This window comes from Ictidomys tridecemlineatus, chromosome 8 (genome assembly GCF_052094955.1).
Source record: "Ictidomys tridecemlineatus isolate mIctTri1 chromosome 8, mIctTri1.hap1, whole genome shotgun sequence".
NCBI classification, from domain to species: Eukaryota; Metazoa; Chordata; class Mammalia; order Rodentia; family Sciuridae; genus Ictidomys; species Ictidomys tridecemlineatus.
This window is the reverse complement of record NC_135484.1, coordinates 23,090,259-23,103,928: the sequence shown is the minus strand read 5'-3', so window position 1 is coordinate 23,103,928 and position 13,670 is coordinate 23,090,259. Positions and strand designations below refer to the sequence as shown.

The 13,670-nt window shown below is 31.8% G+C and overlaps 1 protein-coding gene across 1 annotated transcript in view; it reads left to right on the top strand.

Moving 5' to 3' along the window:
- Vta1 (vesicle trafficking 1) overlaps positions 1-13,670 on the top strand; it is a 67,484-nt gene that overhangs the window by 8,407 nt on the left and 45,407 nt on the right. Inside the window, exons 2-3 of the mRNA XM_005334856.5 lie at positions 11,599-11,693; positions 13,012-13,139. Coding sequence (XP_005334913.1) covers positions 11,599-11,693; positions 13,012-13,139 — 223 coding nt within the window. The remainder of the gene's footprint in view (positions 1-11,598; positions 11,694-13,011; positions 13,140-13,670) is intronic.

Sequence of the window (13,670 nt, the reverse complement as noted above, 5' to 3'; positions counted from 1 at the left end):
AAAGAATAGGAACTCCAGAAATATTTGCTAAAAGGACCTGGATTTTATTGCAATAGTGGTCCCTGGAGGGAACAATAACCATATAGTTGTCACCAAAACAAGAAGCCAGGCAACTGACATGCAGCTGTTGGCATTTGTAACAATAATGATTTCCTTCAAGATACCTTTGGTGTGATTCTGGTCCTTTTGTTACTAAGTGATAGACTCAGGAACTTATTGTCAGATGTCAAAAGAGAAATGGCTGAATAAAAAATTGTCAGTAGCCTATAATGAGAGGACAAGTTGTTGAATAAGCAGCAGAGTGATTGAGGGGAAAGGGGATAGTTAAACTGGGAGGACAAAAAGACAGTGAAAAAGTGGAGACTGGAAATGAAGGACAGACTTTCTGTTAACACTATATCTTTGAATTGCATCTCCCTTCCTTTTAATAAAGCAGAAATTTTTTTTGCATTTCTAGTAACAGCAGACACTGTATGATAAATATTTTGATACTGCCAAGTTTAATCCTGTAGGTAAAGCTAAAGCCAGAAAAATCTTCCTTTCCCTTTTTAAGTTTGTTATAACTAAAAGTATAAAGTTTCATGCTTGTTTTTTTGAAGTTTCCTCTAGGGGGTGGCATTGTAAATACAATAGACTTTCAGTGAAGGTATATAAATGTTCCTGAGAGATTTCACTTGCTTATATGATCAAAGGGAAAATTAAATATTTAGGAAGTTGTTAGTTTATCTGCTTATTTTATTTCAGAGATGATATAGGACATATAGAAAAATTTAACTTAGTATAAGTAAAAGCTAAATAATACTGGATTTCTTTGTTATTAGATGGTAATCCACATAGAGATTAGCCATTAATAATCTATTTCCTATTGTTATTTTAATCACACAGAAATTGGATTTTTAAAAGTCAGACAAGCTTAACTAGTAAATAAAAGCTGTTCTTTTATTTCTTTGCTGGTTTCAGAATCTGAATGATAAATTGGAGACCATAGTTCTTTTGCTTAAGTACTTCTTTTTTTATTATAGACTACCTCAGGATACCATACTGTGGGAATGACAGGTTAATAACAAAAATTCACAGAAGAGTATACTACTAACTTAATCAGCATTCCGTTCATCATTTGTTTTTATGGGCATACATACAAATACTAATTTTATTTTGTAACAGTAGTCATTTTAATACTCTTTTCTTGAATAAAATAAATCATTTTATATCTCTTAAGAAAAAAAAAAAACATGAGCTTGAAGGAATAGGGGTCTGTGGAGTCAAATAACACGTCTTGAGCTTTCGTTTCTTTCTTTAGTACCCAGGCAAATGTAAACATATTTGATAAGGATTTTTTTTTAAATACTAATTACATTTGCTTTTCAAAGTGTAACTTTATGTCCTTTTTGAGTAGCATAGGATTCTCTATAATAGGTTTACCATGTTTGTTCAGTTCCTGCTTTTGCTCAAATTCATCACAGATGGATCATATTTACCCTCCCATCCAAATGTGCTTTAATAGGGCTTCTCAGTTTTGTTTTTTGTGTGTTTTTTTTTTTTGTTTTTAACCTCAATTTATTATTGTTTATCTTTGGAAACACTGTTAGCATCTTGAAGGGCGAATTCTTGTCAGGACTGCCCAGCACATTTCAGTATATCACTGTTTTAAATGGTCCCCCCAGACATTTCATTAACAGATTACAAAATTAAAAAATAAGTAAGCTGCCACTTTTCTGGCTTCCCCAAAAAACAGTGTTATTTTTGCCTCCCTTGAAAACCATTGATCTAAATAATATGTACTTATAATAGAAAATTTGTAATGCATAGAAAACAATAAAGGAAGCACATGGCTTCATACTTAAAATCATCACCATTAGCATTTTGCCACATTCCATTCAGTTTTCTTTAGTGAGCATGATTTTCTTGAACTAAAATTTAAAATTATATGCATTACCATCTGTTCTATAACTTCAGGTACCACCTACTCTCCTAAGGCCTCAGTTCTTTCAAGAAGAAAAAAATCAGCCAATTAATGATTGGGTCAGTAAGATTCCTATCAGATTAATATCTTCTTAATCTGTAATGATCACAAGTTGATTAAACAGTCACCATATGAAGAGAACTAGACTTTTTAATGTGTTAGTCCAGTGTATTAGACTTTACTTAAAGGCAATGTTGACACTGTAAAAAGTAGACATATAAAGGTATCTTAACTGTTTTTTATAATAGTTAAAATTGAGAAATCTAAATGCCAGTATGGGCAAGTTCAGGTACATTATTGTACATTAATATAATAGAATATTATGTAACTAGGTAAATGATATGGAGATATATTTATTACAGAAGATGTCTACAACATAGTATACAAAAGCATTGTGCAGAAAACATATTTTTCATCTCTAGAAATTTCCATTTGAGTTCCTTTATGTTATGTTCCATTTCTCCATTTATTCAATTTCTTTAAATATTTTCATAACATATTTCCTACTATTGACTTACATCTGCTATTTCCATTATTTTGATACTGTTTGATATGTTGATTGTTGATTTATTTCTTCTGGTTATGGGTCACATTTTCTTATGGGTCACAAACTTAAATATGTGGTTATATATAATTTTATGTGCATGTATAAAGAAAGATGACTCTGGTGCCAAACTCAACCTAACACTTGTTTGCTGTGTACCCTTGGGCAAATACACCTCACTTTGTGGAACTTTACTTTCTTTGATAAGAAACTCAAAATAATAGATCAGGTTCATAATTTTTTTATATAACTCTTAATTTTATTTACTTATTTCAGTGCTATATCATCAACTCCTTATTTTTTATTTTGAAATATGGTCTTGCTAAGTTGCCCAGGCTTCCCTCTAAACTTTCAGTCTTCCTGCCTCAGCTTCCTTTCCAAGTAGCTGGGATCATAGCCATGTCCCACCACACCCAGCTCCTCTTTATTAGTATCATGGTATAATATATAACCTCACATATAAGGTAACTACTTTTTTTTCACCTCTCCTGTCATTTTCTGTGGTTGTCTTATAATGTACATACACATATGCTATATAGCCTCTAATAGATTCTTTTTTCTTTTTAAGTATACATTCCAATTAAAGATGCTTATAAAATGAGAAAATAATTTTTTTAAACTTGACCACATGAATACAATTTTCATCTCTTTTTATTCTTTTGTGTAGATCCAAGTTTTAAATCTGATGTCTTTTTGTTCCCTTGAAGATCTTTATCATTTATTTTGCAGGTTTGCTGTCATTTAATTCTTTTAGCTTTTGTTGTTTGAAAAATAAGCTTTCTTTCCCATCTTCATTTTTGAAAAATGTAAAATTTTTTCAGCGGTTTTTTTTGTTTTTGTTTTTGTTTTTTTGCCACTCTTCTCCCTTCTTTAGGAATTCAGTTACATGGATAATCCAAAAACAAGGTCTTTGAGCCTTGTAGATTTTGTGGGGTTTTTTTGTTTTGTTTTGTTTTTAACAATCATTTTTCTCCCTGTTTTATTTTAGGTTAGTTTCTAATGCCATGTTCTGAAGTTCACTAATCATTTCCTTTTTGGTATCTATAATATTAATCATAGCCAGTTAATTTTTCATGTCAGGTATTATATTTTTCATCCCTAGGAATTTCCATTTGAGTTCCTTTGTGTTATGTTCCATTTCTCCTTTTTACTCAGTTTCTTTAAATATTTTTCGTAGTATATTTCCTAGTATTGACTTACATCTGCTATTTCCATTATTTTGATATTGTTTGATCTGTTCATTGTTTTGTTATGGGTCACATTTTCTTAATCTGTTGGCATACTTAATGATTTTTTGTTGTTGTTGAATGCAGGACATGGTGAATTTAAGTTCATTAATATCTGACATTTGTGGTCTTACTTTAAATGGGTTTGATCTGGCCAAGTTATTTGCAGTTCATTTTAATCCTTTTGTGCCTTTATTGTTGTTTCGTTTTGTTTTTGTTTTTGTTTTTAGCTTTGAGGCAAGTATAAAATAGCCTTTACTCCACGGACAGGTAAACCATACTATTAAGGTATGGATGTTGGAGTCCATACTGAACACCCAGGGCAAACATCTGGTTCTACTCTCATTGGAACTTGAATGTTCTGTAGCTCTTGTTGTTCTGCTGGCCTTTTGGAGTTTTCCCATACACATGAACATAGTAGCATTCAGCTAATCACTCTTCACAACTCTGCTGCCTTTCAACTTATAACTGCCTCAGTCTCCTTGAACTCAGATTTCTCAACTCAACTGGAGGACACAGTCTTCTTGGAATTCTCCTCTTTGACCCTTAATTTGGAATGTGCCTCCAGGCACAGTGCAGGGCTAGTCAATTATGTCACCACTTCTGTTCTTTTCTCCAGCTCTGATGATCTGCTGTCTTTTTCTGTTTTCTGAAAACTTGTTTCCTATATTTTGTGCAGGTATATAAAATGGAATGATAAGTTGTTGTTTCATCATTACCAGAGGTAGACTCTGTGGTCTCATTTTAATCAAATATAGTCAGTGCCTGCTCTGTATTGGCACAGTGCTAACATTCAGGATCAAAGTGAATGTCTGCTTATTTTATAGAAAATTAAAAACCTGCATATTACTTTTCATAACTTTTTTTTTAATTTTAGAAGGTCTGAAGTAATTGTTAACTTCATATTGTTATATTATAACATGTGCTCCAAAAATATTTATTTAATGGATAAGGAAATACCCTTTAGTACATACCCATTCATGCTTCCTTCCTTTTTTTTTTTTTTTAATGTCAAATTGTGTACAAGGGGGTGTTTTTGTTATTTTACTTTGGAAAGTAGTAAAGTATACCTACATAAAACTTTTGTAATTTAATATTTGACTTAGAAGTCCCTTCACAAACAATAATGCTAATCATGTAGCAGGTATTTTCAATATACTTAGAATAATATATTCAGTTCTACTTTTGGGAATGAAATTTTGCTTCAAAATATCAATAAATATCCTATTTGAGTGCCACATTTCTTTAACCTAAGAAGCTTCACTCTTCACAATTGCTTTGATATATCTTTTTGTGCTTATATCATGTGTTTTATTTTTGTCGAGGATAAGCAAACTGTTAGAACGTTTATGTTCAGGCATATGGAACTTTGAATTACATATACCTTTAGGATTAATAAATGTTGTTTCCTAAATGCCTCACATTAAACTAACATCAGGTTAGAAGTATTTAATCCTTTTGCAAACATGCCTCATAACTTAACATTGAATGATATTTATTCATAAAAATAAACATTTCTGTTATGAAATAAATCAGATTATTTTCTTATAGATGATTTTAACTACACATTTATTTGTTCTGCTTTGGTAGGTATTTTCCATGTTAAACATTAATTTTTCATATTGCTGTTGCTGAAATGAATTGTTTGTCTTTAATAGAGTTCCATATTAAAGTAAGCATTTTTCCATCCCTATGGCAAAAAATATTTTAGTATACTTATGAATTTTAATAAGTAGATCTAAGATCTTCTCACTTTTGTTTATATTAGAAAATATAGCTTGTGATAATTTCCTTTACTTAAGAATTGTAAATCACTGAACTTATTATGAAACTCTGCCAAACCAATTTTTGTCCTAAGGCATTCTGAGAGGATTCAGTTTTTCAATTAAGAATGTTACTATATAATAATGTCCTTATTATTTGCTAAGACGTATATATATATATATATATATATATATATATATATATATATATATATGCATGCAAGTCCCATAAACTGTCTTATCATTTACACTTAATTTCAGGTGCATTAGGTTAACTCTAAAGGATAAGAGTTCAATGATCAAGGTGGGGATGGTGAAATGGAACCAACTTGATCTTTTTTTTAGAGAAGATATATGTATGCACATTTTACCCAGATGTAAAATTTTATCAAGATTTCTCAAAAAACTAGAAATGAAACTACCATCTGACCCAGCTGTCCCACTCCTTAGCATATATCCAAAAGATCTAAAATTAGTGCACTACAGGGATTCAGTCACATCAGTATTTGTAGCAGCACACTTCACAGTAGCCAAGCTGTGGAACCAACCTAGGTGCCCTTCAGCAGATGAATGGATAAAATAATTTGGTGAATAGATGCAATAGTGTATTACTCAACCTTAAAGAAGGATGATGAAATTGTGGCATTTTCTGGTAAGTGGCTGGAACTGGAGACAATTATGTTAAGTGAAATAAGCCAGACTTAGAAAGTCAAAGATCAAATGGTTTCTCTGATATGCAGAGCTAGTATAAAATAAGGGGGATGGGGGGAGAAGTAAGGAAGGATTCCATCAAAATAGAAGATTGGTGGACTAGATGAAGGGAACGAAGGGAAAGGGAGTGGGAAGAACAGTGGAATGTTTATATTTTTAATGATGCTATCTTCTATCAGTTTTTGCTATTTAGATGCAGGTATAGAGGAAAAAGATAAATGGGATTATATACAAGTATGCTTTTGCCAGAGGGATGTAATAAAAAGTTTTACAGGTAGAAGAGATAGGACAATAACATTGTTGAAAAGTATATTATAAAATTAAGTCTGGTTTCACAAAATAGTGAAGGGAATAGAGAGGAGCTAGCTGACTGGAAGCCTGTAGTAATGTGCACAGTTAAATGTTGGAAGAAAAGGAGATTGCATTCAGAGAGTGGGTGATTATTTTGGCACTACAGCGTTTTGAAATGTTAATTTAATTGTGGGATGGTCAGAGTGTAATTTAGAGTACATAAAATTATTGGGGTCAGTAAGAATTAAGAACATGTTGCTGGGGTTGCATTAGAATTAGATTTGCTTATTGCAAAAAAACTAATGTTAATAATGGCTAAGTAAAATAAGGATTGAATCCCTTTTTTAAAAGAAAGGCTTATAGTGGCAGTGCCATTGTACCATCTCCCTGAAGCTCATTCTAGTTTCAAAGCTACTAACTAGCACAGTTGTAATTTTTAGGGTTGCATGTAGACTAAGATGAATGCTAAAACCTAGTCATCTCACATATTCATTCTCGGCAGTAAGGAGGAGAAAAGAGAGAGAGGATCAGTAAGATCTTTCCTCTGATGTCATTTTTCTTTTTAAGGAGACTTTCCATAAGTTTTATGATGTTAGTCTTACTTACATGGCCTTAGTTTGCTTTGAAGAATACTAGGGAATCTGCTCTTGGCTAAGTACATTATAATCCTTGATGATAGAGGTATCTTTTAGAAAGGAAGATAGGAAGAATCAAGTGAAATGGTTACTGTCTTTACCACGGAATTGATTATCTATGTAACAACAAAGTTTTCAAGATGGTGAAGGGACAAGAAAGACCCCAAGGTTCATGGGCGATTACAAGAGTAACATGTTTAGATGGCAGAGGGTGGCATGAGCCCAAGACCGGAATGTTGAGAAGACATTAAGAAAATATTGAAATTTAAGTAGCAGTAGAATTTAAGTATGTGAAGAGGAAAACATGCCAATCTTAAGAGGAATGTGAGAGAATTTTTTTAAATCCCTCACTACTCAAAAGAACTGAAATTATAAGTGATTTCTTCATGTGACATCAGATTTTAGTTAAGTCAGAGAAAGAGATCTGAGAAGATGTAAAGGGGTGTGCTGATTAAACAGTAGTAATCCAGGGACCTGAAATAGGGGGAATGAGGGTGTAGGGTGGAAACTGTCCTAGTTGGGGCAAGAAAATATCTCATCATAATTAAGAGAATTGGTCATGCAGTAGGGCCATGATCCTCAACCTTTTGATTGATCACCTGCCCATATATATATTTTTAAATGAACCTAAATCTCTTTTATGTATATTATTTGTAAATTATATTGATGTATTGATGTACTAATATATATCATGAGATATGTAAAAATATAAAATTTAGAAGAATGAAATAAAAATACCCAGTCAAAAATGGTAAAGTTTTCTTTGTACACTCCAGGCAGTTGTTTTATGAATCCTGGGATATGTGAGTCTCAAAGATCTTAGCTTCAGTGTAACTGAGGGTACTGGCTCTGTTAAGAAAATATGAGCAATGTGCATGCGACCTAGCATTCTAATCCCTATTCTCTACTGGAAGCCGCCTTCTTAAAAATAAGAGCAAGGACCCTATTAGCCTTCAGGAATTTTGGCAGTACAGTAAGGCATAGTAAGATTAAATTTAGGGAAAGAAAAATTATATTATCATTTATAGATGTTATTATGGAAGAAGATGACATGATCTGGGATGTTAGCAAAATCAAATAGCCAAAAAGCATTACAGAAGAAACCATAAACCACTGTAGAAAAGATTAGCATATTAAGTGATTTTGAAACAGATACCAGTAATTGTGGGAAATACAAGTTAGACTAGAGTTAAATTCAAAAGATTAAACCATAGGAAAAAAACCCAGAAAAGTCATATAACTGATTATTTAATTCTCTGGAGATAAAAGAACTTTCCAAACTTAGATTTGTTGGGGTTGGAGGATTGTCACAAATAGTAGTTTGGGCTACATAAGCATTATAAGGTACTTTATTTAAAAATAACATTCAAAAATTAAAAGACTGGGCATAGTATTTGCAGCCAATATTTTTATTATTTAAAGAGCTCCATATGATACACTTTTAAAAAAGGAAATATAGCACAAACTCTGAAAGGACAAGGACAGCACACAGAAAAGAAGTGGTTAGGGGGTTCTGATAGTTTTAAGTAAAACAGCATGCTTTAGTCAGGCACAAGACTTGAATAACTCAAAAGAAATGTGAGTGGTTTTGGAAGCATTTTTTTTCATGGCATTATTTTTTATTCTTACTTGCATCCCTTGAGTATTTTTATGTAATTTTTTTGTTTATATATCACAGAAGAATGCATTACAATTCTTATTACATATAAAGAGTATAATTTTTCATATCTCTGGTTGTATACATAGTATATTTACACCAATTCATGTCTTCATACCTGTTCTTGGATCATAATGATCATCACATTCCACTTCATTAACTACCCCATACCTCCTCTCTTCCTATCCAACCCCTCTGCCCTATCTAAAGTTTGTCTATAACTCCCATGCTCCCACTCCCTATCCCACTGTGAATCAGCCTTGGAAGCATTTTTAATAGGGATTGAGGCAACTGATTAAAATCTAGTATAGTTAAATGGGAAAAAGGCCTAGATATTTGGTAGATAATGTGAATGGTTAAAAAGAGAAATGAGAAGGAGAGAGAATTTAAGTCAGATGTGTGATCAAAGCAATGGATATTTAAGCTATTCAACATTTTTTTTTTTTTTGCCTTTCAAATTAGTATCTGTACATCAAGGTGATCACTTTTGCTGGCTAGTATACAATAAAAGCACCATGCCTTTACTCTGTTATGGGAGTATCAAATGTGTATGGCATTTTTAAAATTTTTTTTTAGTTGTTGATTGACCTTTTATTATTTTTATTTATATGTGGTGCTTCACACATGCCATGCAAGTGTATTACCGGTGAGCCCCAGCCCCAGCCCATGTATGGCATTTTGAACCTCCATTTTTTCCTTCTGAAACTGGATTTAATCCTTAGTTTTGGTATGAGGAAATAAACACATTAGTAAATTTCAAGCTGTCTAACATGAGAGGTCTAAAAATCTTAGACATTAAAAAGTATAAAATTAGGGGCTGGGGTTGTGGTTCAGTGGTAGAGTACTCACCTAGTATGTGTGAGACAATGGATTCGATCCTCAGCACCACATAAATTAAATAAAATAAAGATATTGTGTCTATTTACAACTAAAAAAAATTGTGTAAGTACAAAATCAGATAATATCGTTAAAATTAACAGTGGGTACAGTAAATCACTATCATGAATATATTAATACATTTTCAAAGAGGAGTTTATTAGGTAGACATAATTGAATTGTAAATCCTAGGAGTAACTAACATATCCCATTATGATGCTATAGTAAAGCAAATGGTGATAAGCTAATGGACTAAAAGCAGGATGAACAATTGGGTCCTATTTCATGAAAACATAATGGATGGTAAAAGTGACATTTTTATCAGTGGAGCAGAATGTACTTTATTTCATTTATGTTTGTATCTATTCAGAAAATGTTTATTCAGAGCCAAGCGCTAGCCTAGATGCCAGGGACACATCAGCAACAAGATAGGATAAAATCCTCGTTATCATGAAGTTTGAATTGTGGTTAGATAAATACTAAGCATTATTAAATTAAGATATTTTTGTCCTTAGGTGAAAAGCAGGGAGGGAAGATAGTTTCACAAAGATTCCAGTGAAGGGGAAGGAATTTATATTTCTACTTCATAACCTGTAAGGAATTTTGCTACAAATCATTTTGTTAAAAAGAAAGCCAATCTGTCAGCACCATGGTGCACACTTGTAATTCCAGTGGCTTGGGAGGCTGAGGCAGGAGGATCACAAGTTCAAGGTCAGCTTCAGCAACTTAACAAGGCCCTAAGCAACCTATCAAGACCCAGTCTCAAAATACAAAAAATATAAAGATCTGGGGATGTGATTCAGTGGTTAAGTGGTCAATCCCTGGTACCAAAAAAAAAAAAAAAAGAAAAGAAAACCAATTTAGCAAAAGTTTTTTTTTTTTTTTCTGTATCCACAAAGGAGAATATAGAGTTATCCCATAAACATCTAATACCTTTTTAGAATTCAGGAAAATGCAAACTTAGAGAGTGAACTACTATTTTCAGTCTTCTGATTGACAAGAATTTTTAGGTTTAATTTGTGAGTTGAGAGAAAAATGGGTGCTTGCATATATTATAGATACGAATGCACTTATATCTATATGCACCCTGATATATGTGCCTTTTTTCATTTTGCGAATGTCTAAAATTTAGACATTTAAAAGACAATCCCAAAATAAAAAAAAGGCACACATACCAGGACCTGAGAATTGCACCTAGCTCAGGAAACTCTTGTGTGTATATACAAAGAGATATGGTATCACAGCATCATTTGTAACAATGAAAAACATAATTTATAAAAAATGAAAATTTGAAAACTACATAAATATGCTTTAGTTTGAATGATACATGTATACTGTGGAAACTAGTGCTGACACTGATCGCTACGGGATATAGTTGAATTTATATTAGAGGAAATGACAGACCCTGAATGTATATACCAGTGATAAGAGTAATTACACCAAAACTGTTCACGGCTCTTGTCACTGAGAATGCTATTAAAATTGTAATGTTTGTCACAAAGATTTTTAGTCTTATCTCAAATGTTTTTATTCTTTTTTAAAGAGAAGGTTTATTTAAAGAGATACTACATAAAAATAACTAAAAGAGTTCTATCTGTTCAGAAAGTCTGAGTGTTCTTGTACATATGGTTGTTCTGAATGTCTTGACTTGCTAATTAAATTGTAGATTGTTTTGACAAGTTAACCTACCTAGTCATTTCTTCGTTTTTTTTGTTGTTGTTGTTTTGAAGCATAATTCAAAATATAATTTCTTGCTTAGTGAAAATGTGCTATCATTATGGAATTCCTTTTATTATTTGGATGATACTTTTGTGTCCTTCATATTTATAAATAAAATTCATAGTAAATGAGAGTTTTATTTTAGTTATTAGGCAAAACTTTCTGTCATTTAAAAGGAAGTTTAAAATCAACTTATTGTTCTTTCCTTTGTAGGTCGTTTATATGCTATGCAAACTGGAATGAAGATTGATAGTAAAACTCCTGAATGTCGTAAATTTTTATCAAAGTTAATGGATCAATTAGAAGCCGTAAGTTAAACACGGATAATTTATTATCAGAATGAGTTTTAAATGCCATTTTATTTTGTGTGTTTGTATACTCGTGTGTATATATTGGTCATTTTTGTTCTTTCCCTTCGCAACATTCAGCAGTATCATTATACCTGAGGAAAAAAATGACACACCTTTTTTTGTATTTACATCATACTCTAAGAGGAATTGTTGAGTATAAATTAGGTTGAACTGTTTACTTATATAGATTATATCTTTTTCCCCATTTTTGTAGATCACTTTTGGGTCATCATCTGTTGAGTGTCAAACCCTTTCTAACCTTCCCTCACATAGTCCTGTGGATGATTGTTTTGGAAGGCCTTAAATAGCTCTTATCGTGATGAAGTAGGCTATTTTCTTTAGTGGAAGATGAAAAAGGAAATGACACCAGTTATCTTCTCTTCCTCCCCTTCTGAGTGTCAGGGCATGCTACTCTTAGGGTTTAACATCATTCTCTCCTAGCAGGAATGTGGGGGTGACTAATAAGTCACATTCTTGAACATTTTATAACTTCAGTCACTGTAGAGTTGGCTATTGAGGAAAACTCGAATGGGTTGGATTGAATGTCGTTGCATAAAGCAGGCAGTGCCAGTCATAGTAGTTTCACTTAATAATCAGGCTGCCCTGTGATTTTTGTGGCCAGTTGTCCCGGCGTTTGCTTTTAACAAAGTACGGGCTAGTCCATATTGATGCATCTTCTCCTAGGCTATTACACTGATAGCTGTGGCTTATTTTCTATTGTCTAAATTTTTAAAACTTCCATAATCTAATTCTAAGTTGGTCATCTTATTTAGAGTTAGATTTTTTTACACATTGTGCTCTAAGAGATACTGTTTTTACACATAATGATTCTTCTAGTCTTCTTTTTTATATTTGATAGAAGAAATTTAAATGAGAATAAATTAAGATTTTTAATTATATATTTTTGGGGAATAATTTTCTAATTTCACTATTAGGGTAACTTATAGTATATGGGATAATATTGTTGAAATATTTTTCTGATGCTTCATAAGAATACTTGCATATATTATCTGATTGTTCTTGGTTATTTTTTGTCTTTAGAACTAAATTATACTATTATGTTATTATAAGTATATTTCTTCATAGTTGTATAAAAATTGGATTTTGTTTTAAATACATTGGACTAAGAGACAACCACTTTCTGTAAGATTTCATTGATACATTTTATTGAAATTAATATAAAATAATTTAATTTAAATGATTATTAGTTTTGTGTGCACTTAAGCAGAGACTTAAAAATTCAGAACTATGAGCTAGGTATCTGATTTTGTTTCAGCTTAAGAAACAGTTGGGTGATAATGAAGCTGTTACTCAAGAAATAGTTGGTTGTGCTCATTTGGAGAATTATGCTTTGAAAATGTTTTTGTATGCAGACAATGAAGATCGTGCTGGACGATTTCACAAGTAAGTAAAGAAAGAAGAAACTAAAATTTACTTTATAAGTTTATTTATTGCCTGATATGAATTATCTTGTTTTCATTTGAAACTTTAATGAGTTAGAGGTTTTTTTTTTTGTTGTTTGTTTGTTTTGTTTTGTTTTAAATTATAGACCTTTATAAATATGGGGCTTTCTTTTTAGAGAAATGTCTGAAAAAGGGCATGCTTTGCTGATTTTTGTTTTTTTCCCCCAGGTAAATTTACTCTAATTAGCCATTAGCCATTCTTAACATTTAGGAAAATCTAAGAGTATGTTTTCACCAAAATCACAGCCTAACCTGATAATGTTGATTTTTAAAGTGTTCCTCCCAATTCGAATGATTTGTCATTATTATAATTTAATAATTAAATGTACAGAAGTGCATTATGATATGGTATGGATTCAGGTAGTACTCTAATTACATTTTATAAAATCAAAACCATAATATAAAACCTTGTTTTCATATTTTTGTAAGTGTTGTTACTTTCTTCTAATAACATTAGTATAGGAGTCCATTG